This window comes from Somniosus microcephalus, chromosome 7 (assembly GCF_052327205.1).
Source record: "Somniosus microcephalus isolate GS21.2 chromosome 7, FLI_Smic_1.0, whole genome shotgun sequence".
Classification (NCBI taxonomy): domain Eukaryota; kingdom Metazoa; phylum Chordata; class Chondrichthyes; order Squaliformes; family Somniosidae; genus Somniosus; species Somniosus microcephalus.
In genome coordinates, this window is record NC_140993.1 from 273770449 (window position 1) to 273796357 (window position 25909).

The following is a 25909-nucleotide window of genomic DNA, read 5'->3' on the forward strand; positions in this document are numbered from 1 at the left end:
GTTCTCGACCCTTCCGCTAATGGGAACAGTTTACCTCGTCTACTCTATCCGGACCCCTCATGATTTTGAACACCTCTATCAAATCTCCTCTCAACCTTCTCTGCTCCAAGAAGAACAACCCCAGCTTCTCCTTCGAGCAGAGAAGACCGGTACCTGCTCCGCTCCACCCTGGCAGGGGAGCTGTAAGATAGGCCATAGGCCTCTCATTTACATTTGTAATGCATCTAACGGCTGTTTGAGTGGCCACCAGGGACACCTGAAAAGTCGTCCAACCCAACTTTAAGATGAACATCTTCTAGGCGTCCTTGGCACACAGGACATTGGTCGCCAGTTTTCCGTTTCTAAAATGGGTGCAACAAGTCCAGTTTCGACCCCATTATCTTTTCATTTATCTCATTGCTGTTTGTGGGACTTTGTGTGCAAGTTGGTTGCCAAGTTTGCTTCCATAATAACACTTCAAAAGCACTTTATCAGTGGCGAACATGCAATGCCTAATGTAAGTGCAAGTTCTCTCTTTCACGAACACAAAATGATGTGTCACATCAAAGGTGGATTGTCTAATTGCTATGTAGAGACTCCAGTTGGAAGTGTATCGGGGTGGGATTGTACTCGGCCATGAAACTCGTCCACTAAATTACTGATACTGCTGAGGCTCGCACCTGAACACTGGCCCTCTACCTATGGAATTGTGTACAAGCAAAGATTCAACATCAGAAATGGCGGGGAAAGGAAAAAAAATTACAAAAAAAATAAATCTACAGTTTTATTTCAAACTAAGGAGTTTGCGATTAAATGATTTTGAAAATAAAATGAATTTTAAAATGAGCTATTTTGGATGAGCTGTTATGATCACAAGTAATCAAAAATTTCAGTCCCTGACCATATCCTGCAGTGATAACTCAACCTGCAATATCACCCACCTGTCCTGTGCCCCCAGTTGTTTGTACTTCCTACTGTTTTATTCATTTGTGTTTTCTTCTAGTGATAAATACAAAGAACCGACATCAGTTGTACTGTGGACTTGGTGCTAAATTCATTGATGATGTTGGTGCAGATTTATTACAGCGACTCTATAACAGAAGAATTAACAACTGTTGCTGCGCCGCTGCTGTACACTCAAGATAGTGATCTGAGACCAGACTCACCGCCGGCCCGCCGAGACCAGGCTCGCCGCCCGCCCGCCGAGACCAGGCTCACCGTGAGCTGAGCCAAGAGCAGAAAATGGTTGAAAACTGAGCAGGACAAGGAGCACCTGTGGAGAGATGTTGATGTTTCAGGGATGGACTCTTCATCAGAACAGGGAGATAAAACAGATGAATAGCATTTAAAAATGAACTGAACTAGGGGAAGGGCAAGGGGGAGAGGGCAAGGGGGAACAAACAAACATAGGTAAAGAAATGGAATGGCCTGTAAAATGATTAAGTGGAAAACAGGAGACGGCTAATTGGCATAAGAGGCTAGGAGGTCAAATGCGAGAAATCAAAGACAAGATACATACGAGACACAGACCGTGTGTGATTGGTAAAGGGATGGGGGATAGGCTGGTGGAAAGGGAAGTATCAAAAACTGGCAACATGGAGCAGACTCCAGGAACCTGGCAGAAGAAAAATGTAGGTGGACAGGAATGGTGAAGCACTGTTTTCTGAGAGGGGGTCTCCACCCCAAGCACCAACTAGAGGAAACACTCTTTTAACCGACAACTAAATAACCGGAAATCTCTGTTAACCGGCAAAATTCATATTAGTGGCCGTGTAACCGGGGCTCCAGCACCTGCGGCCGTGTAGCAGGGACTCCTGGACCTGTGGCCGTGTAAAAGGGACTCCTGGACCTGTGGCCGTGTAAAAGGGACTCCTGGACCTGTGGCCGTGTAAAAGGGACTCCTGGACCTGTGGCCGTGTAAAAGGGACTCCTGGACCTGTGGCCGTGTAACTGGGACTTCTGGACCTGTGGCCGTGTAACAGGGACTCCTGGGTCTGTGGCCGTGTAAAAGGGACTCCTGGACCTGTGGCCGTGTAACTGGGGCTCCTGGATCTGTGGCCGTGTAGCAGGGACTCCTGGATCTGTGGCGTGTAAAAGGGACTCCTGGATCTGTGGCCGTGTAACCGGGACTCCTGGATCTGTGGCCATGTAACAGGGACTCCTGGATCTGTGGCCGTGTAACAGGGACTCCTGGATCTGTGGCTGTGTAACAGGGACTCCTGGGTCTGTGGCCGTGTAACAGGGACTCCTGGATCTGTGGCCGTGTAACAGGGACTCCTGGATCTGTGGCCGTGTTACTGGGACTCCTGGATCTGTGGCCGTGTAACAGGGACTCCTGGGTCTGTGGCCGTGTAACAGGGACTCCTGGATCTGTGGCCGTGTAACAGGGACTCCTGGACCTGTGGCCGTGTAACAGGGACTCCTGGATCTGTGGCCATGTAACAGGGACTCCTGGACCTGTGGCCGTGTAACCGGGGCTCCTGGACCTGTGGCCGTGTAACCGGGGCTCCTGGACCTGTGGCCGTGTAACCGGGGCTCCTGGACCTGTGGCCGTGTAACCGGGGCTCCTGGACCTGTGGCCGTGTAACCGGGACTCCTGGATCTGTGGCCATGTAACAGAGACTCCTGGGTCTGTGGCCGTGTAACAGGGACTCCTGGACCTGTGGCCGTGTAACAGGGACTCCTGGGTCTGTGGCCGTGTAACAGAGACTCCTGGACCTGTGGCCGTGTAACTGGAATTCCTGGATCTGTGGCCGTGTAACAGGGACTCCTGGATCTGTGGCCGTGTAACAGGGACTCCTGGACCTGTGGCCGTGTAACTGGAATTCCTGGATCTGTGGCCGTGTAACAGGGACTCCTGGATCTGTGGCCGTGTAACAGGGACTCCTGGACCTGTGGCCGTGTAACAGGGACTCCTGGACCTGTGGCCGTGTAACAGGGACTCCTGGATCTGTGGGCGTGTAACCGGGACTCCTGGACCTGTGGCCATGCAACAGGGACTCCTGGACCTGTGGCCGTGTAACCAGGGCTCCTGCACCTGTGGCCGTGTACGGGGCTCTCGTACCTTAGTAAGTATACCTCTCTGTAATCCGGACTTTCTGATCAACCGGCACCACGTCGGTGCCGGATAAAAAAGAGTTTCCTGTACTCCACCCCCACCCCCCCTGTAGGAAGGCAACACTTTGGGTTGGGTTGGCCTAACCCTCAAGGCACTAAAAATCAGCTGAATAGAGGGCGAATTTCCTCTGGGATTCTGCTGCCCCTCTGGAACGTCGAGGGAAATGCCGATTGTGCGCATAAACGGGATTTACGCTGACGTGGCACAGGAGAAACCCCAAGTAAGTTCACCTCCGGTGAGCCAGTGTCACCCACACCCCAACAAGTTGAACTGTTTGATGCTCAAATTGTTATTTCCCATAAAGCCTGAGACATCTTTTTTTCATAATTTTAAAGGTATGGAGTGTCTACGTGGCAGATGCACTATAATGTGGATAAATGCGAGGTTATCCACTTTGGGGGTAAAAACAGGAGGGTAGATTATTATCTAAATGGCAATAGATTGGGAGATGGGGAAGTGCAGAGGGACCTGGGTGTTCTTGTGCACCAGTCACTGAAGGAGAGCATGCAGGTGCAACAGGCGATTAAGAAGGCAAATGGTATGTTGGCCTTCATATCAAGGGGGTTCGAGTATAGGAATAGGGATACCTTACTACAGCTGTACAAGGTGCTGGTGAGACCGCATCTGGAGTATTGTGTACAGTTTTGGTCGCCCCATCTGCGGAAGGATGTTCTTGCCATGGAAAGAGTGCAGCGGCGATTCACCAGGCTGATACCTGGAATGGCGGGAATGACCTACGAGGAGAGATTGAATAGTTTGGGCTTGTACTCACTGGAGTTTAGAAGATTGAGAGGGGATCTCATCGAAACATATAAAATTATGGCAGGCCTGGACAGGCTGAATTCAGAGAGAATGTTTCCAATGGCAGGGGAGCACAGAACCAGGGGCCACAGTCTAAAAATAGCGGGCAAATCATTTAAAACAGAGATGAGGAAGAATTTCTTCACTCAAAGAGTGGTGAGCCTGTGGAATTCCCTGCCACAGAGGGCTGTGAAGGCTAATTCAATAAATATTTTCAAGAGAGAATTGGATATATTTCTGAAGGCTAAGGGGATTAAGGGTTACGGAGAAAAGGCGGGGACGGGGTACTGAACTGGTAAGATCAGCTAAGATCTCAGACGAAGATCAGCCATGATCTCATTGAATGGCGGAGCAGGCTCGAAGGGCCGAATGGCCTACTCCTGTTCCTATCTCTATGTTTCTATGTTTCTATGTCTACCGAAACAGTCCCTACAACTTAAACACAGCAGATTCAGAGTTTAGTTTAGAACAGGGATAAATGGGTCATTTTCTGGTTGGCAGACTGTAGCCAGTGGGGTGCCGCAAGGATCAGTATTGGGGCCTCAGCTATTCACAATCTATATTAATGACTTGGATGAAAGGACCGAGTGCAATGAATCCAAGTTTGCTGATGATACAAAGCTCGGTGGGACAGTAAGCTGTGAGGAGAACACGGAGAGTCTGCAAAGGGATAGAGATAGACTGAGTGAGTGGGCAGTAAGGTGACAAATGGAGTATAATGTGGGAAATGTGAGGTTATTCACTTTGGTAGGAAAAATAGAAAAACAGAATATTTTTTAAATGGTGAGAAACTTAAATGTTAGTGTTCAGAGAGTTTCAGGTATCCTCGTACAGGAAACACACAAATTTAGCATGAAGGTACAGCAAGCAATTAGAAAGGCAAATGGCATGTTGGCCTTTATTGCAAGGGATTGGAGTATAAGAGTAAGGAAGTCTTGCTACAATTGTACAGGGCCTTGGTGAGACCACACCTGGAGTACTGGGCGCAGTTTTGGTCTCCTTATCTGAGGAAGGATAAACTTGCCTGGGAGGCGGTGCAGCGAAGGTTCACTAGATTGATTCCTGGGATGAGAGGGCTGTCCTATGAGGAGAGATTGTGTAGAATGGGCCGATACTCTCTGGAGTTTAGAAGAATGAGAGGTGATCTCATTGAAACATACAAGATTCTGAGGGGGATTGACAGGGTAGATGCTGAGAGGTTGTTTCCCCTGGCTGGAGAGTCTAGAACTAGGGGACATAGTCTCAGGATAAGGGGTCGGCCATTTAAGACTGAAATGAGGAGGAATTTCTTCACCCAAAGGGTTGTGAATCTTTGAAATTCTCCACCCCAGAGGGCTGTGGATGCTGAGTCGTTGAGTATATTCAAGGCTGAGAGATAGATTTTTGGACTCTAGGGGAATCGAGGGATATGGAGATCGGGTAGGGGGGGGGGGAATTGAATTGAGGTTGAAGATCAGCCATGATCTTATTGAATGGTGGAGCAGGCTCAAGGGGCCGAATGGCCGACTCCTGCTCCTAAAACTTATGTTCTTATGTTGACACATTAGTGTATCTGACTCACTGTGATCTGCTAATATATGAACTAAATACTGTACACAGTTGTTGAATATTATACTCATTTTACTTGTGAAATACCCACTGTATGCAACAGCTTCATGTGAACTAGCCTCTCTTCATCACAACAAAAATGAAAGATATACATTTTAATAAGAGCAACAATTGGGTGCCATCGTTTGTCATTGATTACAATCTGGAAAAACACGAGCACTATTAGCCCAGAATTTGCTGGAGTGGGGCATCTCGCGGCGAGCTCCTGGAGCGGGGCATCTCGTGGGGGGCACCTCGCGGCGAGCACCGTGAGCGTGGCACCCCGCGGCGATATTTTTCCTTATCTTTCAGCTCCAATGAATGTTGTGCTGCATATTCTGGACAGGACAGGTCCAACAGTCTATCTCCTTAATCAATGAGATTTAAGGATAGAAAAAGAAACAGCAAATGATGGCAAAGGAAAGAGGGTGATTTAGAGTTAAATTAGATACAGAAAGGGAAATAAAGAGAGGGAAAGAAAGTTTCGATTAAGAGAGAGATTTAAAAAAAAAGACCAGAAAGGAAAAGTAAGAAAAAAATTTAACATTTAAATGAGCTCTAGGAGCAATTTACTACCTGCCGGAGTGAGATTCCACAGTTTCAATTGTTCCCTTTCTGGGCCTCCGAGGTTGAGTGGCTTTGCAGGAACATAAACCGCGTCATTAAAAAGGGTCCATATGCCATGAAATAGCAGCCCTAACTTTCTGTGGTGAGTTTAATTCGTATTTACGCCGCAAATGCAGCAATTTTTTGAAATTCACAGGGCGACTGATGGCAGAGACAGATGGCGGAGCACATTATGGCAATTCGCAACTCGCGCTGTATCGCTTGCTCGCCGCAAATTGCTGGAGTTTTACACCCTAATAATAGCAGGCGCATTAAACGCGCCTGCTATTTGTCAGTAAATTCTGGCCCATTTGTTGTTCTGAGTTAGTTTAACATAAGAAATAGGAGCAGGAGTCGGCCATTAGGCCCCTCGAGCCCGCTCCGCCGCGCGGCCCCTCGAGCCTGCTCCACCACACGGCCCCTCGAGCCCGCTCCGGCGCGCGGCCCCTCGAGCCCACTCCGCCGTGCGGCCCCTCGAGCCCGCTCAGCCGCACGGCCCCTCGAGCCCGCTCAGCCGCACGGCCCCTCGAGCCTGCTCCGCCATTCAATGAGATCATGGCTGATCATCGACCTCAACTCCACTTTCCCGCCCGATCCCCATATCCCTCGATTCCCTTAAAGTACTGCTGTAGATTGGAGTATGCCCCGTCCATCCTGCTGTTTGATGTGACACAATTAAGGGTTTGACACTGAGATCTGATCTGCACGGAAAATATGATGATTCATTCAAATTTAAGCTGTACTCGTGAGTTCCTGCGGGTGGAATGTTATCTGGAATGCGTCAATCCAAGTAAAATGTGTTTTCTCCAGCAGACCCCTCAGATAAAACTTTTTTCTTTGAATCTATTATCTTTGAACCACTCACTACGTTGCCCCGGCAACAGTTTCAACCATACACGATTTAAAAAAAGAATCATACACACGATTCCCTGAGACAGGCAATTATATGCCCAGCGAGAGCTGAAGTCCGGCACTTTACAAAGTCGTGTTTTGGGAATGAATCAGTGCGGTGGTCGTGCTTTTGCTGGTTGCTGACTGTAGGTCAGACTCTCTGCAGGCTGTGTGCCCATTTTATTCCAGTAATAACCCCCCAATTCACTCTCGCCCTCAGTGAAACAACAACTTGTATTTATATAGCGCCTTTAACGTAGTAAAACGTCCCAAGGTGCTTCACAGGAGTATTGTAAGACAAAAAATTTGACACGAGCCACATAGGGATAAATTAGGGCAGGTGACCAAAAGCTTGGTCAAAGAGAGCGGTTTTAAGGAGCGTCTTAAAGGAGACAGTCTTAAAGGCTGTCTGTGTGGAGTTTGCACATTCTCCCTGTGTTTGCGTGGGTTTCCTCCGGGTGCTCCGGTTTCCTCCCACAGTCCAAAGATGTGCGGGTTAGGTTGATTGGCCATGATAAAAATTGGCCCTTAGTGTTAGGGGGGATTAAATATGTGGGGTTGTGGGGTTACGGCGATAGGGCTTGGGTGGGATGGCTGTCGGTGTAGGGACCGGGTGCTAGGGTTTGGATGATCAGCCATGATCTCGTTGAATGGCGGAGCAGGCTCGAAGGGCCGAATGGCCTACTCCTGCTCCTAGTTTCTATGTTTCTGTGAAAGCGAGGTAGCGAGGTGGAGAGGTTTAGGGAGGGAATTCCAGAGCTTAGGGCCCAGGCAACAGTAGGCACGGCCACCAATGGTGGAGCGAAACAATGAAGGGTATTTGAATAAAAGCTTCAAAGTTGGTGACAGCCTTTACAATGTACTTTGCTCGCCGGTGCAGTGGAGCAGCGATCGTTGCGGGAAGCGACGGCGGAGGAGTCTAAGTTGCAAATCCAGTTAGGGAGCGAGACAGCTGAGGCTTCAGTGGGCTGCATTCATTCAGCAGGAGACTGACTGGCTGACAACTTAGCGTAAAGCAAAAGGAGAACCTGGTGCATCAAAACAGAGAGGAGGGACGGGGAGGGGAGGGTGCAAGCGATTGGGCCAGAGGCATTTCAAGGGGGGTGGCTTTTTTTTGGGGGTATTAGCAACATTTGGAGGAGGAGGAGGAAGAGGAATATTGTTCAGCTGGTAGATCAAAGCAAAGGTGCTTGTGACAAACCACACTGCTGCTCAGACAGGAATACAAAGTATTTTTTTAAAAACTTACTTTCTGCATTCAAGAAACTATCGATTTTTTTTTGGAAAACGAATTAACTTCCAATATTTGACTGGGACCAGGGCAAACACTGCAGGGTCAACTGGCAGCCAACACCCCCTTGAAACTTGGGCAAGAGACAGAAAGAAAACTCCCCCCCCCCCCCCACACACCAAGTGAGGCTGGAGCATCATTTGGGGAAAGTTGGATTGGATTGACTGGAGGAAGGCTGCTGTTTTTGCAGAAGGTGCCCCAGGAGCTGAGTGAGCGACGGCCGATGTCCAGGCTGGGGCTCCAGCACTGCGGGGAGCGGCGGCGGCCCCGGCTCGTCACTTTCTACAAGAACGGCGACCGCTATTTTCGGGGCAAGGCGCTGCGCATCACGCCGCAGCGCTACCGGTCGCTGGAGGGCTTGCTGGGCGAGCTGAGCCGCTGGATCCCGCTGGCCAGCGGAGTCAGGCGCCTGTACAGCCCGCCGGGGGGCCGCGCCGTCAGCAGCCTGCAGGAGCTGAGGGACGGCCAGGGCTATGTGTGCGCAGCCTTCGAGCCCTTCTGCAGCCTCAGCTATGGCCAGGGCAACCGGGAGCAGCCAGGAGCAACGCCTCGCACCACAGGTGAGGTTGGGCTGGGCAGGGTTGGGTTGGGCTAGGCTGGTTTCGGCTAGGCTGGCAGGGCAGGGTTGGGCTGAGCTGGCAGAACAGGGCAGGGCTGGGCTGGGCTGGATTGGGTTGTGCTGGGCCAGGCTGGGTTGCTTTGGGCTGGCAGGGCTAGGCTGGGCAGGATTTGGTAGGGCTGGGCTGGGTTGGGTTGTGCTGGGCCAGGCTGGGTTTCGTTGGGTTGGGCAGGGCTGGTTTGGTTTGGGCTGGGCTGGGTAGGAGTGGGCGCATGTCACCCATTTGTCACCAGCACCTTTCATATCCATGTGCAAAAAAAAAATGGTTTCGAGGCTCGTGTGTGCCTGCCAACTGCACAGGGCGGTGCCCGTACGTTGGCGACCAGACCGTCAGCACGGCTCCCATCTCCTCTCCCACCACCGCCATTCCAATGCCCACCTGTGTCAGCTGTGGCTCAGTTGGTAACACACTCGCCTCTGAGTCAGAAGGTTGTGGGTTCAAGTGCCACTCCAGGGACTTGAGTACAAAAATCTAGGCTGACACTCCCAGTGCAGTGCTGAGGGAGCGCCGCACTGTCGGAGGTGCCGTCTTTCGGATGAGACGTTAAACCGAGGCCCCGTCTGCTCTCTCAGGTGGATGTAAAAGATCCCATGGCACTATTTCGAAGAAGGGCAGGGGAGTTCTCCCCAGTGTCCTGGGGCCAATATTTACCCCTCAACTAACATAACAAAATCAGATTATCTGGTCATTATCACATTGCTGTTTGTGGGAGCTTGCTGTGCACAAATTGGCTGCCGCATTTCCCACATTACAACAGTGACTACACTCCAAAAGTACTTCATTGGCTGTAAAACACTTTGAGATGTCTGGTGGTCGTGAAAGGCGCTATAGAAATGCAAGTCTTTCTTTTTAGCAGTAGGATTTTCTGTTGTTTTGCATGTCACCCATTTGTCACCAGCACCTTTCACAGCATGTGCAAAAAAAATGGTTTCGAGGCTCGCGCGTGCCTGCCAACTGCAGACAGGGCAGTGCCCGTACGTTGACGACCAGACCATCAGCACTGCTCCCATCTCCTCTTCCACCGCCGCCATTCCAATGCCCACCTCTTGCCACTCATAGCGATTTGGACACCGCCCGTACACTGGGCAGGATTTTCTGTTGTTTTTGCAAGATCAGAAATTCCCCTTGTTGACCAGCAGGACTTGAGAGCTGGGAGTGAAGCGAAGGGTGGAATTGGGAAAAGAGAGTGCCAGTGTGCACTGGGAAGGGTGGTGGGGGGGCGGTGGTGAGCAGTGCCAGCATGAAATGGAGGGTTGAGTGATGGTGGGGAGGGGAGCGGGCCTTTGTGTCACTGTGACTGTTGAATTGTTCATGCAGCTATCAGATTTAGATATATTGGCCCAGAACTTGGTGTCGGGGGCTTGCCGCGCGTGCAAGCCCCCCGATGTGCACTTACCCGGCGCGCCGACATCTGAAACCTGGCCCGCAGTGGATTTCCTGTCACAGGCCCGGTTCTGATGTCGGCGCGCTGTGCTAACCTGACCCGCGGCGTAGTTAGTGCGATGCGCCGGCTGGGATCAGGTGAGCACTCTGCAGCCAATCAGGGGAGGAGAAACTTCATTCATGAGTTTGATAGTAAAGACTGTCAAACTCATGAAAACTACGGGGGCCCAAAACACTAGTTAAACTTTAAATAAAATTTTAAAAAACATCCCACTGATTAAATTAACTATAAATAAGTTAAAAAAAATATTTTAAACAATTAATCAAATTTTTGAAAAAAATAAATTTTTAAAAAATAGGGTCTAAAACTAAACTTACCTTACTGTAGATTCTTTAAAAGTAATAAACCTGTGGAAATTTTTTTTCTAAATTGTACTAAAAGACCACTTACCTGTAAAACTAAGTACTTACGTGTGGTTTTTCAATGCGTAAAAACCGGAGGCCTTTACACACGCGCAACTCTGTAAAAATACAGGAAATCCAAGTCGCACGCGCTGCCCGATACCGCGCACGCATTCAGCCTCTTAACCCCTTGGGTCAGAGGACAGGAAATGCCGGTTTTCAGCGCGTGCGCTGTGCATGCTGAAAACCGGCAATTCCTCCGGGCACACGCGTGAGTACCCCGTCCGTACTCACGCGTTGTGACAGGAATTACTGGGCCAATGTAATACTCCACAATAGCCTGCAATTTCTCCGCAAGAAACAAGGGGCAATTCCCTCAAATAGTCTAGTAGCAGTGGTGCGATGGAAAGCAATCCATCAGATCTGAACTGATTCTGGTCCTGTTCCCTCCTACAACTTGATGTCAGCACAAACACGTGTCTCCAGCTCAACATAAGCTTCTTTGCAGTGTATCCATATATTCATTGGAAGAAAGAAATACAAAACTTCCCAATATTTAAGCAAGGGAAAGCTTGGTTTTTTTTTTTGCGAATTGACCCATTCAATCTGGATGAGTTTTAAAGAAGAAATGTATAGGATTTTAATTCAGCACAGAATTTGTCCTTATTGGTGTGTGTGTGTGTGTGTAACGTTCCCTCCAATACATTGTTCTTTAATGAGTAAGCAAGTGCCACATATTGTATAAATTATGAAGGCACATCTTCTACCCAAGCTCTGATGTGTTGTAACTGATATTGGAAGCTAATACTGTGTGAAGCTTCCTGCTTCTTTTAAGGTGGAAGTTAAGGTTGTATTAAAAGCACTGAACTTTTATGTTCTCAACAATATTTACTTTCTGAACAAAGGAAAGGTGCATTTGCATTCTTAAAGTAGGGCGGTTGTATGATATGGAAAGAGGAAGTGAATTCCAATACCCCTCATAGAAGCATAGAAAACTAGGAGCAGGAGTCGGCCATTCGGCCCTTCGAGCCTGCTCCGCCATTCAATATGATCATGGCTGATCCTCTATCTCAATACCATATTCCCGCTCTCTCCCCATACCCCTTGATGCCTTTTGTGTCTAGAAATCTATCTCCTTCTTAAATATATTCAGTGAATTGGCCTCCACAGCCTTCTGTGGTAGAGAATTCTACAGGTTCCCCACCCTCTGAGTGAAGGAATTCCTCCTCATCTCAGTCCTAAATGTCCTACCCCGTATCCTGAGACTGTGACCCCTCGTTCTAGACCCCCCAGCCAGGGGAAACATCCCCCCTGCATCCAGTCTGTCTAGCCCGGGCAGAATTTTATACGTTTCAATCCTCGCTGTCAGGATCGATGTTCCTTAGCTACTCCATGAACATTCCTTACAGTTGACTTGCCAGACCCCCTGGGAAACCATTCCTCAATGTTCCCAACTAGGACGTTATCTGCGTCTAAAGGCATTTTAATCTACCTCACCCCTTTCTTGGACAGTTAGAGAAATTTATGCCAAGAAGCAAGTTAGATTAGTCTGTCACCCAGCATTTTGAAAGTAATAAAGATAAAATTCAAATGAAAAAGGAAAACGTCATAGGTGTACTAGATTTATTTTTACTTTAAAAAATAAATAAATTCCCAAGCGCTTTACCACCTGGATCAGTGGTTTCTCCTGCCTTGGGTATTATGGTCTGTTAAGGGATGCCATATTTTTATTTCATTGGGTTAATATTATTCTGTGATTGAACTTGTGTTGGCACATCAGAAAATCACAATGTTTTAACTTACATTCAAAGCAGACAAAAGATCAGAAGTGAGTGAGCATTTTGAGTTTGGTTCAGATTAAGTATCTATAGTAAATATTCATAAAAGGCAGTATTATTCACTTTAATATCCTGCTATAAATATTGAACATTGCTCTTTATTGCACCTGCTTTGAGCATGCACGCAGTCTTTTATTTCAGACCCAGCATTGGCAAAACAGGCCTTTGTTTTTGCCCTAATACCAACTTTCAGAATTAATGAGCAGCCACTCTTGAAACTGCCCCTTTTTTTATTTCTTCCTATGATGTGATTCCTGTTGTCGAGCCTCCAACACCGAGGAGCAAGGTGGCTGTTGTGTGTATTTTTGCCTCCCCATCATTCATTTTAATAACAATAGCACCGCATATTTAGCAAGTGCCAGACAGTCCTTTTATCAGCAAGTCTGAAAGTTAAGACATGGGTTGATGAAGTACTGATGATGATGAAGAAGGATGCTATGAATGGGCTGCCTTACTATATACTTACTCGTAGCTTCAATAAAGTTGTGTCTTGCAAGATTTTCCACTTATCGGCATGTAGTTTGGAAAAAAATGCATCTATGTTCCATGTACTGTATCAGTGTTTTTTACTCATTAATTTACATCTAGTGGGAATGAATTGCACATTGTTCAGTCAGTTCTCTGCAAGTAAATTACATGTCTCGCTGTAGAGAATGAGTAATATTTGAATTTATTTGCACTATTTGGCCAATTCAAACCTTGGAAATTGTAGAAGTGATCCCTTAGAATTTAATGCTGCCATTTTAGAATTCTGAAAAAGAAATAGCTTTTCAACTCTCTCTAAAACACTTAACCCACTGCAAGCGACTCCCCCAACAGATTTGTTGCAAGTACGGGGTATGTTACCAGATGTGTCCGTTTGGCTGTAATGATAGCACTCTCGCCTCTGGATTGAGGTCCGTTTGGCTGTAATGATAGCACTCTCGCCTCTGGATTGAGGTCCGTTTGGCTGTAATGATAGCCCTCTCGCTTCTGGATTGAGGTCCAAACCCCAGTCCAGGATGTGAGCAGATACTCTAGGTTGGCAGTACTGAGAAAGTGCTGCGTTGTCAGAGGTGGTGGTTTTTGGATGAGCGGGAAGCCCGAGGTTCTGGAATCATACAGCACAGAAGGAGGCAATCGTTCCATCGTGCTTGTGCTGGCTCTTTGAAAAGGGCTATCGAATGAGTCCGACTCCCCTGCTCTTTCCCCACAGGCCTGAAAATCGTTCCTTTTCAAGTTTATTTCCAATTCCCTTTTGAAAGTTACCATTGAATCTGCTTCCACCGCCCTTTCAGTGCATTCCTGATCATAACAACTCAGCATTAAAAAAAGAATCTCCTCATCTTCACCCTAGTTCTTTTGCCAATTACTGTTTATTGGCCCTCCTGCCGGTGGAAGTTATGTCTCCCTGTCTACTCTAACAAATAGAGCCGTGTGTAAACCAGGCTACCAATGTGCTATCACCTGATTTATACCACCACCCAAGATTAACTTCATACTCATTGGGCTGGATTTTGCCAGCCCGGGGGAGGCGGGTTTGGAGGCGGGACTGCCGGTAAAATGGCAGAATCTGGGGGCGGGTACCCATCCCGCCCCCAACCCGCCTCCGTGCCATCTTCCCGGGAGGCGGGTACCCGACCCGCACCGGGTCCCGTCTCCTCGAGGTGGGAAGGGGATTACAGCCACTTAACTGCCTGTTAACAGGTCATTAACAGGCAGTTAAAAGGATTATCCCCATTTTTCCCACCAGAGGTGCGGGCTTCCCGAAGGCTGCAAAGCCCGCCAGGGTCACCGAGGCGAGCGGTGGGTCTGCGGGGGTCGGAGGGGTGCAAAAGTGTGCTGTGAAGGTAAGTGATGGGTGCACGTGTGGAGAGGTAAGAATGTGAGGTGAGTGGAAAGTGATAGAAAATGTTTACTTACCTTTGTTTCTTCCTGCAGGCTTCAACAGTTGGGGATGCGGAGAGTCTCGGATCTCACCGGCAGAGATGACAGAATGGCCACTGCATTCTCCGATGCAACAACCATCTAATTTCTGCTCACAAAAGAGGTTTGATGAGTCTTGACTACAAGGACTCATCAAACAACAGAGAATGTCAGAGTTTGACAGCTTCACAGAGCTGTCAAACCATGACAATTCATCTGTCAAAAACTTTTGACAGATGAAACGTCATACACTGACGCTCTCTGTAACCGGCTTCCCCTTAATTGGCCTGCTAAGCCCGCTGGGCAGGCTTAACCAGGTCAATCAAGGGAAAATAGCGTGGGTTGGTCAGAAGTCGATGGAGGTGGGACTGAAACCCGACAAGCAGCAGTCCTGCCCCTAACGCGCCCCCATTGATAAAATCATTCCCATTGTCTCTGAGCCGTACAGACAAGGAAGGTGAAGCTCTAGTTTGTGCCCACTGAACTTAATCGGGCAAACAATTAGCTGCATTACCCCAATTGAGGGAAGGGAGAATGGATTGGAGTTCTCGTCTCTGATTGCTATCCAGTGGCCCCTACTCAAAGTGCACGTGTGAAATGAGAACAGGGCCAGAATTGGCTATGGAGTGCTTTACAGTGGGAAATCTGCGGGCACTCACTGTCAAGACTCACCCATGGGCGTTGGTCACTTGGGCGAGGTGGCAGAGGGCAACTGTCACCTGCGGAGCTATACCCCAGCAAGGGAGTCGATGTTGCCCGAGGAAGAGGAGAAAAGTTGGAGAGGGCAAAAAAATAAGTCAGCCTAGCGATCACTGCCCCGGAGAGGAAACGCAAAGGAAATGTCCAGTTTCTAAGCAACGGTTTGTTAGATAAACAACAGCAGGGGACCATTCATTGAACTAACCAGATATTTACTCCAGCTGGACGAAAGTCTGTGTTCCGCCTCGGAGTAAATAGTCCCTTCAGAGTGTGTAACTCTTTCAGGTCCTGTGCGGATCCAGGAGTGGATGTTTTTTTAAAGGTTTTTCTTTGTCCGTGTGCAGGAAGCCATTCCAGGTTTTGTAAGCTGATTGGCCATTCCGGAGGGCCACTCGATTGGAGCACTTATTCCTGCCATTCAGTTTGATGCTCTTCCAACTCTGGACAATTCAGGCTGGCAAATGCACCCAAAGCAGCTGGCTGGCTGGCTGAGATGCATCTATTCCCAGAAACCTCACGTCACTAAAGCCCCCTCCAGGATATCCCTGGAATAGGATCCCCGCAGTCCGGTGCTGTTTTCGGAGGAGTTTGTGGGGTGATTTGAATGAAGGTGTTTAAATTATGCAAGGCTTGCGAGTAACATAGAAATGTAGAAGATAGGAGCAGGAATAGATGGAAACAGACTGTGATTGAAGCGTCTAGAACAAAGGGACAATGATATCAGATTTAGGACCGAGCAGGAGAAGATTTTTTAGAGGGTTGTGAGGCTGTGCAATGTATCGCCAGACCTAGTGATTGAAGCACAGACTATGCAAACATTCCAGAGTAGATTAAAGAGGTGGATGAAGGAAAGTGAAAAGGGATATGAGACCAGGGCGAGAACTACTGATCATGTAGAGGATAAACACTGACACAGACTGCTTGGGCCGGCCGGCCTGTTTCGGTTAAAATTAAATAGAAATTGCATTGCAGGTTTTGCCTGTTTGGCTCCCGGTCAAGCAGCACCTCAATTTTAAAATTCTCATTCTTGTTTTCAAATCCCTCCATGGCCTCACCCCTCCCTATGTCTGTAATCTCCTCCAGCCCCACAACCCTCAGATCTCTGCGCTCCTCCAATTCCGGCCTCTTGAGCATCTCCGATTATAATCGCTCTACTATTGGTGGCCGTGCCTTCAGCTGCCTGGGCCCTAAGCTCTGGAATTCTCTCTCAAGCTCTCTGTGTCTCTACCTCTCTTTCCTCCTTTTAAGACGCTCCTTAAAACCTACCTCTTTGACCAAGCCTTTGGTCACCTGTCCTAATATCTCCTTATATGGCTCGGTGTCACATTGTGTTTGCTAATCGCTCCTGTGAAGCGGCTATGGACGTATTACTACATTAAGGACGCTATATAAATACAAGTTGTTGTTGTTGTTTGTTTCGCTCAATCCGTGTCAGGTTCGTTAAACCAAGGCCTTGTCTGTCCTCAAGTGGACGTAAGACATCCCATGGCACTATTGGAAGAAGAGCAGGGGAGTTCTCCCAGCGTCCCAGCCAATACTTAGCCCTCAACCAGCGCGTTGGGATGGCATGAGGTTGTGAAAAGTGCTATATAATTGTAAATTTGTTCTTTCATAAGAACATAAGAAATAGGAGCAGGAGTCAGCCATTTGGACCCTCGAGCCTGCTCCGCCATTCAATGAGATCATGGCTGCTCTGATCTTGGGCTCAGCTCCATTTCCCTGCCCATTGGAACCCTACAACCTGAAGTGTGTTGTATTATGATGATAGATTAACGTGCAGCTGCAAGGTCAGGGTGGCAGAGAGCCACAGGATCTGTGGCTGCCTTGAGAGGCACTTTGTTAGATCTTTCTACAGCCAGGCCACATGCTGCTGGAGCCCAGAGATCCAACAGCCCGTAGGGTGACTGCAAGGTGAGTGAAGCCTGCCGCCTCACAGCTATTTCCAAACCATCGCCAATTCCTTCCAATCCATCCACGAGAGGCTCTGGTGGCCAAGGAGGGAAAGATGTGGTCAAATGAAGGAGACTTGCTGAAAGGTGGCACCTATCCTCCAAACTTGCTGTCCCCAGTTCCTTCCGCTGTCTCCCGCAGAAACAGAGCTTGGATCATTTCTTCCTGGGGGGGGGGGGGGTGCGGGGGGGTTGGAGGTAAGGTCCTTGAGACTAAGTGGTTCCCCCACTTGTCTGATTTCTCTCATGACAGTTGTGATCAGCCTTCGTCTGCGATCAGGACAGTGAAGAATATTAGCGCACTTGAGTCAGCCCCTGGAATCGCACCCAGCTGAACAGGAGACTTCCCTCCTGGCCTTCACCTTGCCCAAAGCCACAGTCTGTTCTTTGTAGTGAGTGGGAGCTGAGCTTGCAAGTATGAATGACCACCTGTTAGGATGGCCCAGTACGAAGGGACATTGCACCTTGTATGATGTGCAAGAATGCTGTGGAAAGGGCCAGAAGTTGGGCTCATGCTGCATTCCCGCGGGGCCAGAGTGTCTATAAGTGCATCTTGTGCAACACTCCTCCTGTAGAGAAAGAGGCTTCATCCGTCCAAACAAGGATGTTGTTCCCTTGGCACTTTGGCACATTTCAGAAAACTGCTCCCAGGTTCAGTAGACCTGGGAGATGATTGTGAACTGTGCTGCTAACTTCTTCCATGCTGCTTTCACAGTGACCCTCACGAGAAGGTGAGCCTCTGTCCTGATCATAGTCAACATCCTTTACAGGACCTCTCTGAGCAGGACCTCCCAGGGTTTCTCTCCCGAAAGAGGCAGCCTTGGGCACTTTGCTCCTTTTAGCCATGCTAACTGTTGCCTTGATGGCCAAAAAGGGGTCTCCCCGCCAAGTGAGCATCCTCTTTTTCATATGCAGCTGCCTTGTCCAACTGTGTGACTGGCAGTCCATCAGCTTTCAGGCTTGACTTCACGGGCACATTGTCCTCGTGCTGGGAGCCCAGACAAGTGAGGGAGGGCGTGGGGCCTGTATCAGGACCTTGGACACTACAGGTGTGCACAGCCTTCAGTTTGGATGGTGCTGGAAAATTGCAACTTTGGTGCAATGTGTAACTCCTTTCCGCCGAACTGTACAATCTTAGTACAAAAAGAAAATACTGCAGATGCTGGAAATCTGAAATAAAAACAGAAAGTGCTGGAAATACTCAGCAGGTCAGGCAGCATCTAGAGTCATCTTTTGTTTCTTAACTTGTCCCATTACCATCTCCTTTTGCCTCGCACCATCATCCCTTTTGTCTCTTAATCTGCATCCTATCACAGACCTTCCCTTTTGTTCTTTCCTCCCTTTCCCTGCCCCTACACTTGCTTAAAAACCTGCTCCATCTCTGATGAAGGGTCATCGACCTGAAACGTTAACTCTGTTTCTCTCTTCACAGATGCTGCCTGACCTGCTGAGTATTTCCAGCATTTTCTGTTTTTATTTTATGTAGAATCTGACATGAATCAGTCACTCATGAAAGAAAGACTTATGAAATAATGCTGAGCGGCCTGCGGGTGGCGCTGTCCAGGGAGAGTATAAATACTCGGGCACGGGCCCAGCTTGCGCAGGACATTCTTAACAGGAACTAGTGAAGGACACAACTAGACCTCCATGTTGTAAAACAGTTGATTAAAGCTTTGTTTAACGCTTAGACCAAGTGCCTAGTAGTTTTCTTACGCCACAATCTTAGTGTAATTGCACCTCTAATTAAATTATGATGAAATTGAAATACAGTGGAACTTAACTAACGAACTCCTCGGGGCGGACAGTAAAGATACAGGAAACTCTTTTTTATCTGGGACCGGCGTGGTGCCGGTTTATCAAAAAGTCCGGATTACAGAGAGGTATAGTTAAAAGGTACGAGAGCCCCGTACACAGCAACAAATCCAAGCTTCCCTGTTGCTTAGCAACAGCTGCAAGAAGCCCGACCACAGACCAAGCGTCCCTGTTGCTTAGCAACAAGTGCAGAAACCCCCGATTACGCAGCCAAGAATCAAGAAACGGTCACTAATATGAAGAAAAACTTAACTGAGCCTACTCCTGAATTTTGCCGGTTAACCGAGGTTTCCGGTTGTTTGGGTGCCGGTAAATCGAGAGTTTCCTGTAGTTACATCAGGGCGCTCACTATAGTTGGCTTTGATGATTTGCTGCATCAGAAAAATGAAGAAACAGCCAATTTGAATTGAACAACATTTAATTCTGTTATAAACTATACAACGTGGATTGCTTCATATTATTCCTGCTTTCTCCAGCAGACGCTGTCTGTATCTTGTTGCAGCAGTGCTCTTTGCTAAGCTGAGTTCTTTGCAGATTGCGTCTTGTTATTTTTCCGTTATGGTCCGCATCATCACTGATTTGAAGTTTTTGTTCGAGACAGTCTCTTACTCAACATCTTCACGCCTGTTGCCTGGCTGCAGTTGCCACCTGCCAGTTTCCTCATTGCAGATACTGCTAGATGCTTGTTGCTGTTTGCGTGCAGTTGACGACCCATCTTATCAGGCAACGAGTGCAACGAAGGTTCACTAGATTGATTCCTGGGATGAGAGGGCTGTCCTATGAGGAGAGATTGTGTAGAATGGGCCGATACTCTCTGGAGTTTAGAAAAATGAGAGGTGATCTCATTGAAATGTAGAAAATTTGTCGAAGGCTTGACAGGGTAGATGCTGAGAGGATGTTTCCCCTGGCTGGAGAATCTAGAACTAGGGGGCATAGTCTCATAATAAGGGGTTGGCCATTTAGTACTGAGATGAGGAGCAATTTCTTCACTCAAAGGGTGGTGAATCTTTGGAATTCTCTACCCCAGAGGGCTGTGGGTGCTCAGTCATTGAGTATATTCAAGACACAGATCGATAGATTTTTGGATACGAAGGGAATCAAGGGATGGGGCTGGAAAGTGGAGTTGATGTAGAAGATCAGTCATGAACTTATTGAATGGCGGAGTAAACTCGAGGAGCCGTATGGCCGACTCCTGCTCCTATTTCTCATGTTCTTAAGTTCTTGTGTTCTTGTGTGTGATGCGGGATTCACACTACAATAGGTTATCTTTCAATTAGCTTCAGCTTGAATTCCATCGTTGTGTCCGGGGCAATCCTCCTTGAGTGTTTGTTGGAGTAGGGCTGGTTTCCATTGAAAAAAATCAAGTCTTGCTGTTGGGATCGTTAAAGCTGGGGGTTTGTTATAAATAGGATGTGTTCTAGTGAAATGATACTGTCCGCTCAGTGCACTGACTGGCACTTGTAATTACTTCGATTGCACAGATGTCGGTCAGTTAGTTAAATGTTGCACGGACTTTGCCTCTCCTGCCCTATCTAAAAGGCCGAGAACATCAGGCTGTCAGACTGTATTGTTCAGGCTAAAACTAGTAATCACATTTATTTAAGTGTGATTTTTAATTACACAGAAGCGGAAGCTCATTTCTCTGACCTCTCCAAGTACTCCATTGTGCCACATTTCTATGAAATGCACTGTCGGAGGCGCCGTCTTTCGGATGAGACGCTAAACCGAGGCCCCGTCTGCTCTCTCAGGTGGACGTAAAAGATCCCATTTCGAAGAAGAGCAGGGGAATTCTCCCCGGGTGTCCTGGCCAATATTTATCCCTCAACCAACATAACTAAAACAGATGATCTGGTCATTATCACATTGCTGTTTGTGGGAGCTTGCTGTGTGCAAATTGGCTGCCGCGTTTCCTACATTGCAACAGTGAATACACTCCAAAAGCGCTTTGAGACGTCTGGTGATCGTGAAAGGCGCTATATAAATGCAAGTCTTTCTTTCTAACTGATTACAAACCAGATTAGCTCCAGTCACAGACGTTTATCTACAGGTAGCTGACGTCTCTGGGTAAGAATGGGTCAAAAATCAGCGACCAGAGAAACCCCTGGCTGTAAAGTTTCATACAACAGCGAGGAATTCAAATACCCTTGAAAGTCGGACAGCAGCAATTGCTAAAATCTGTGATATGTAATTGCTGACTGAACTTGTTCATTAAACTTGTACATATACCCATGTTATACTTCAGACAACCACCTAAAAAGAAAACTAAGAAGTACATTTTTTAATGTTGAAATGTTTTAATAATGTTAATGTTGAACACGAATGAAATAAGGAATTGCTTTATGTATAAATACACTTTTGGCCACTAATGCTTTACAGGACTGGAAAAAAATGTTGCAGGCCATCTCGCCAGCCCGGAAAAACACACACATCCTGATTTCAAGCTGTCTGAATTTCACAATAAAACATATTTAAAACTTTTAAAATGTTTCTTTCTTTCTCTTTCTCTGTCTCCTTTCCTTACTCTCTTTCAGTCCTGGTCTTTCTCTTCTCTCTATCTCGCACAGACACGTTCCCCGGTTGCTTGGCCTTTCAGACAGACACCCAAGTGCTTTGGAAATTCCTGGGTGAAGATAGTGTCCAGTCTGCGAAGGTTGCCAGGTTACTTTGAACCCTCTTTGAAACTCTTGCAAGTGCACTTGGTCATCCGGTTTGAATAGCATTGTTCCCGACCAGCAGCCCGGTTGCCTGGTACTTACTGAACTGTCCTCCACCAGGGATCCCAAACTCCGCCTCCGGCTTCTTAAACCACTCTCCGATGGTGGAACAAAAAGAGTTCTTGTGTTGTTCTCTGCGGGCTGTGTACACTGCTACTTGTCAAAGAGAACCCTGTGCGGAAGCAGCGGTAGGTGACCGTGCACAGGGAGAGACAACTAATAGTTGCAAGTTGTGTTAAAACCAGTGACTCTTGACCACTGTCTAATGCCAGTTCTGCACAATGGTGGGTGCCCAGATATTCCTACCTCAGGCTACCTCCGGAGCATCGGTGAGTTGTAACCATTCAGTTTTATACGCATGTTAAATATTGCATGTGCTGGGCTTGTTTGTAGATTATAGAGGGACTCTTAGAAATGAAAACAGTGGCAAACTGGAGTGTAGTATTTTTTATTAGAGGAGATCTTTGCCTGGAATTTAGTGATTTGTTTTAAGAGAACATTTAGTCCACATAATAAAAATGACTATAGTGCACTGCTCCCCCAGCTGAAGACTGTCTCTGTCTAGACCAGCTGTCCCCGCGGAAGCCCAGTCCGTTCACACTTGAGCGAGTGCCGTCACATGTTGATCACCTGACACCATCATCCCTTTTGTCTATTAATCTCTCCTGCCTTCCATCCTATCACAGACCTTCCCTTTTGTTCTTTCCTCCCCTCCCCCCTCTCCCCGCCCTACACTTGCTTAAAAACCTGTTCCATCTCCAGCTTTTTCCATCTCTGACGAAGGGTCATCGACCTGAAACGTTAACTCTGTTTCTCTCTCCACTGATGCTGCCTGACCTGCTGAGTATTTCCAGCACTTTCTCTTTTAATTTTAATTTTATATTATATAAGAAGAAAGAACTTGCATTTATATAGCGCCTTTCATGACCTGGGGCTTTAAAGCCAATAAAGTAATTTTTGAAGTGTCGTCACTGTTGTAATGAAGGAAACACGGCAGCTAATTTGCAAACAGCAATGAGAAAATGACCAGATCATCTGTTTTCTGGTCTGAGCTGAGGAATAAATATTGGCCCAGGACACCGGGGAGAACTCCCCTGCTCTTCTTTGAAATAGTGCCATGGGATCTTTTATGTCCACCTGAGAGGACAGACGGGGCCTCGGCTTAACGTCTCATCCGAAAGACGGCCCCTCCGACAGTGTGGCACTCCCTCAGTACTGCCCCTCCGACAGTGCAGCTCTCCCTCAGTACTGCCCCTCTGACAGTGCAGCACTCCCCCAGTACTGCCCCTCCGACAGTGCGGCGCTCCCTCAGTACTGCCCCTCCGACAGTGCGGCGCTCCCTCAGTACTGCCCCTCTGACAGTGCAGCTCTCCCTCAGTACTGCCCCTCCGACAGTGCGGCGCTCCCTCAGTACTGCCCCTCCGACAGTGCAGCGCTCCCTCAGTACTGCCCCTCCGACAGTGCAGCGCTCCCTCAGTACTGCCCCTCCGACAGTGCCGCGCTCCCTCTACTGCACCCCGACAGTGCAGCGCTCCCTCAGTACTGCCCCTCCGACAGTGCGGCGCTCCCTCAGTACTGCCCCTCCGACAGTGCGGTGCTCTCTCAGTACTGCCCCTCTGACAGTGCGGCGCCCCCTCAGTACTGCCCCTCCGACAGTGCAGCGCTCCCTCAGTACTGCCCCTCCGACAGTGCAGCGCTCCCTCAGTACTGCCCCTCCGACAGTGCAGCTCTCCCTCAGTACTGCCCCTCCGACAGTGCGCGCTCCCTCTGTACTGCCCCTCTGACAGTGCAGCTCTCCCCCAGTACTGCCCCTCCGACAGTGCGGCGCTCCCTCAGTACTGCCCCTCCGACAGTGCAGCGCTCCCTCAGTACTGCCCCTCCGACAGTGCAGCTCTCCCTCAGTACTGCCCCTCTGACAGTGCAGCTCTCCCCCAGTACTGCCCCTCCGACAGTGCGGCGCTCCCTCAGTACTGCCCCTCCGACAGTGCAGCGCTCCCTCAGTACTGCCCCTCCGACAGTGCAGCTCTCCCTCAGTACTGCCCCTCCGACAGTGCAGCACTCCCTCAGTACTGCCCCTCCGACAGTACAGCTCTCCCCCAGTACTGTCCGTCCGACAGTGCGGTGCTCCCTCAGTACTGCCCCTCCGACAGTGCAGCTCTCCCTCAGTACTGCCCCTCCGACAGTGCAGCACTCCCTCAGTACTGCCCCTCCGACAGTACAGCTCTCCCCCAGTACTGTCCGTCCGACAGTGCGGTGCTCCCTCAGTACTGCCCCTCCGACAGTGCAGCTCTCCCTCAGTACTGTATGGAAATTTCAGCCTAGATTTTGTGCTGAAATCTCTGGAGCGGGACTTGAACTCACAACCTTCTGACTCCGAGGCGAGAGTGCTAGCAACTGAGCCAAAGCAATGGGTCCAAAACTATGGGCTGTAAATATACCTGGGGTGGCAGGAATGACGTGTGAGGAGAGATTGGGTCAATTGGGCTTATACTCGCTGGAGTTTAGAAGAATGAGAGGGGATCTCATTGAAACTTATAAAATTCTAACAGAACTAGACAGACTAGATGCAGGAAGGATGTTCCCGATGGTCGGGGAGTCCAGAACCAGGGGTCACAGTCTAAGGATAAGGGGTAAGCCATTTAGGACAGAGATGGGGAGGAATTTCTTCACCCAGAGAGTGGTGAACCTGTGGAATTCTCTACCACAGAAGGCAGTAGAGGCCAATTCATTTAATATATTCAAGAAGGAGTTGGATATATTTTTTAAGGCTAAAGGGGTCAAGGGATATGGGGAGAAAGCGGGGACCGAGTACTGAATTTGGATGATCAGCCATGATCTCATTAAATGGCGGAGCAGGCTCGAGGGGCCGAATGGCCTACTCCTGCTCCTATCTTCTATGTTTCTATAAGATAGTCACTATTAAATCCAATAAGGAGTTCAGGAGAAAAGTCTTTACCCAAAGGGTGACAAGAATGTGGAACTCGCTCGCACAAGGCCTAGTGGTGGCAAATAATATCGATGCACTTCAGGGGAAGCTAGATAAACACACGAGGGAAAGGAATAGAATGATCTGCTGACAGGGTGAGATGAAATGGGGTGGGAGGAGGCTCGTGGGGCATAAACGGCAGCATAGATCAGGTGGGCCGAATGGCCTGTTTCTGTGCTGTGGACTCGATGTAATGGGGTAAATTTTGGTCTCTACCACCTGATATCTGGGCAGAGCACCGAGAGGAAGATTGGGTGGGGAGGAGGGATTGCACACCTTTACTGGGCCTGCCAATCTTTTTCCATTAATTTAAATGGAAGGGGCAATGCTCTGTCACGAGCATGTGATCCTCTCTGCCCAGTCTCCCCCCTTTTGCACTCCGCCCAGGCACCATGGACAAAAGTCGACTCCACACCATCGGTAACGGCTGATGTCTTGACATTCGTAATATTCAGAGATCTGTAGTCGTGGGGACAAGCTGAATCCGACTTGGCAAACAATCTCGGTAGATCCGAGAATCAGCGGGAGACGGGGAAATCTAGCCAAATCCATGCGTCCTCCGCTGTCGCACTTCCCCCAAGATGGCTGTGGATGCTGGGTCAATTTAAATTGTCAAGTTGGAGATTTCTGTTGGGTAAGTGTAGTCAGAGATATGGAGCAACAGTGGGTACACGAAGTTGAGGCACAGTTCAGCCATGAAAGAATTGCATTTCTATAGCGCCTTTCACAACCACCGGACGTCTCAAAGCGCTTTACAGTCAATGAAGTACTTTTTGAAGTGGAGTCGTTGTTGTAATGTAGGAAACGCGGCAGCCAATTTGCACACAGCAAGCTCCCACAAACAGCAATGTGATAATGACCAGATTATCTGATTTTGTTATGTTGGTTGAGGGATAAATATTGGCCCCAGGACACTGGGGATAACTCCCCTGCTCTTCTTCGAAATAGTGCCAGGGGATCTTTTACACCTACCCGAGAGAGCAGACGGAGCCTCGGTTTAACATCTCATCTGAAAGACAGCACCTCCAACAGTGCGGCACTCCCTCAGCACTGGGTCAGCCTAGCTTTATGTGCTCCAGTCTCTGGAGTGGGACTTGAACCCACAACCTTCTGACTCAGAGGCGAGGGTGCTGCCCACTGAGCCATGGCTGATTTGATTGAATGGTGAAACAGGCTTGAGGGGCTGAATGGCCTACTCCTGTCACTATGTTTTGATCTCTGTAGGCTGTGCGGGACGCACACGTTGAGAGAACACAGCACGAACATAAACTGAAAGTGCCTTCAAAGTACTTTTAGTCCATTTAACAATGTGCTACACTTTGAAGGGA

The 25909-nt window shown here is 48.5% G+C and overlaps 1 protein-coding gene across 1 annotated transcript in view; it reads left to right on the forward strand.

The window, feature by feature from the left end:
* Window positions 1-8432: 8432 nt before the first annotated feature.
* Window positions 8433-25909, forward strand: part of LOC147115346 (serine/threonine-protein kinase DCLK3-like) — an 80587-nt gene continuing 63110 nt past the window's right edge. The window contains exon 1 of the mRNA XM_085993815.1: window positions 8433-8833. Coding sequence (XP_085849941.1) covers window positions 8497-8833 — 337 coding nt within the window. The 5' untranslated portion in view covers window positions 8433-8496. The remainder of the gene's footprint in view (window positions 8834-25909) is intronic.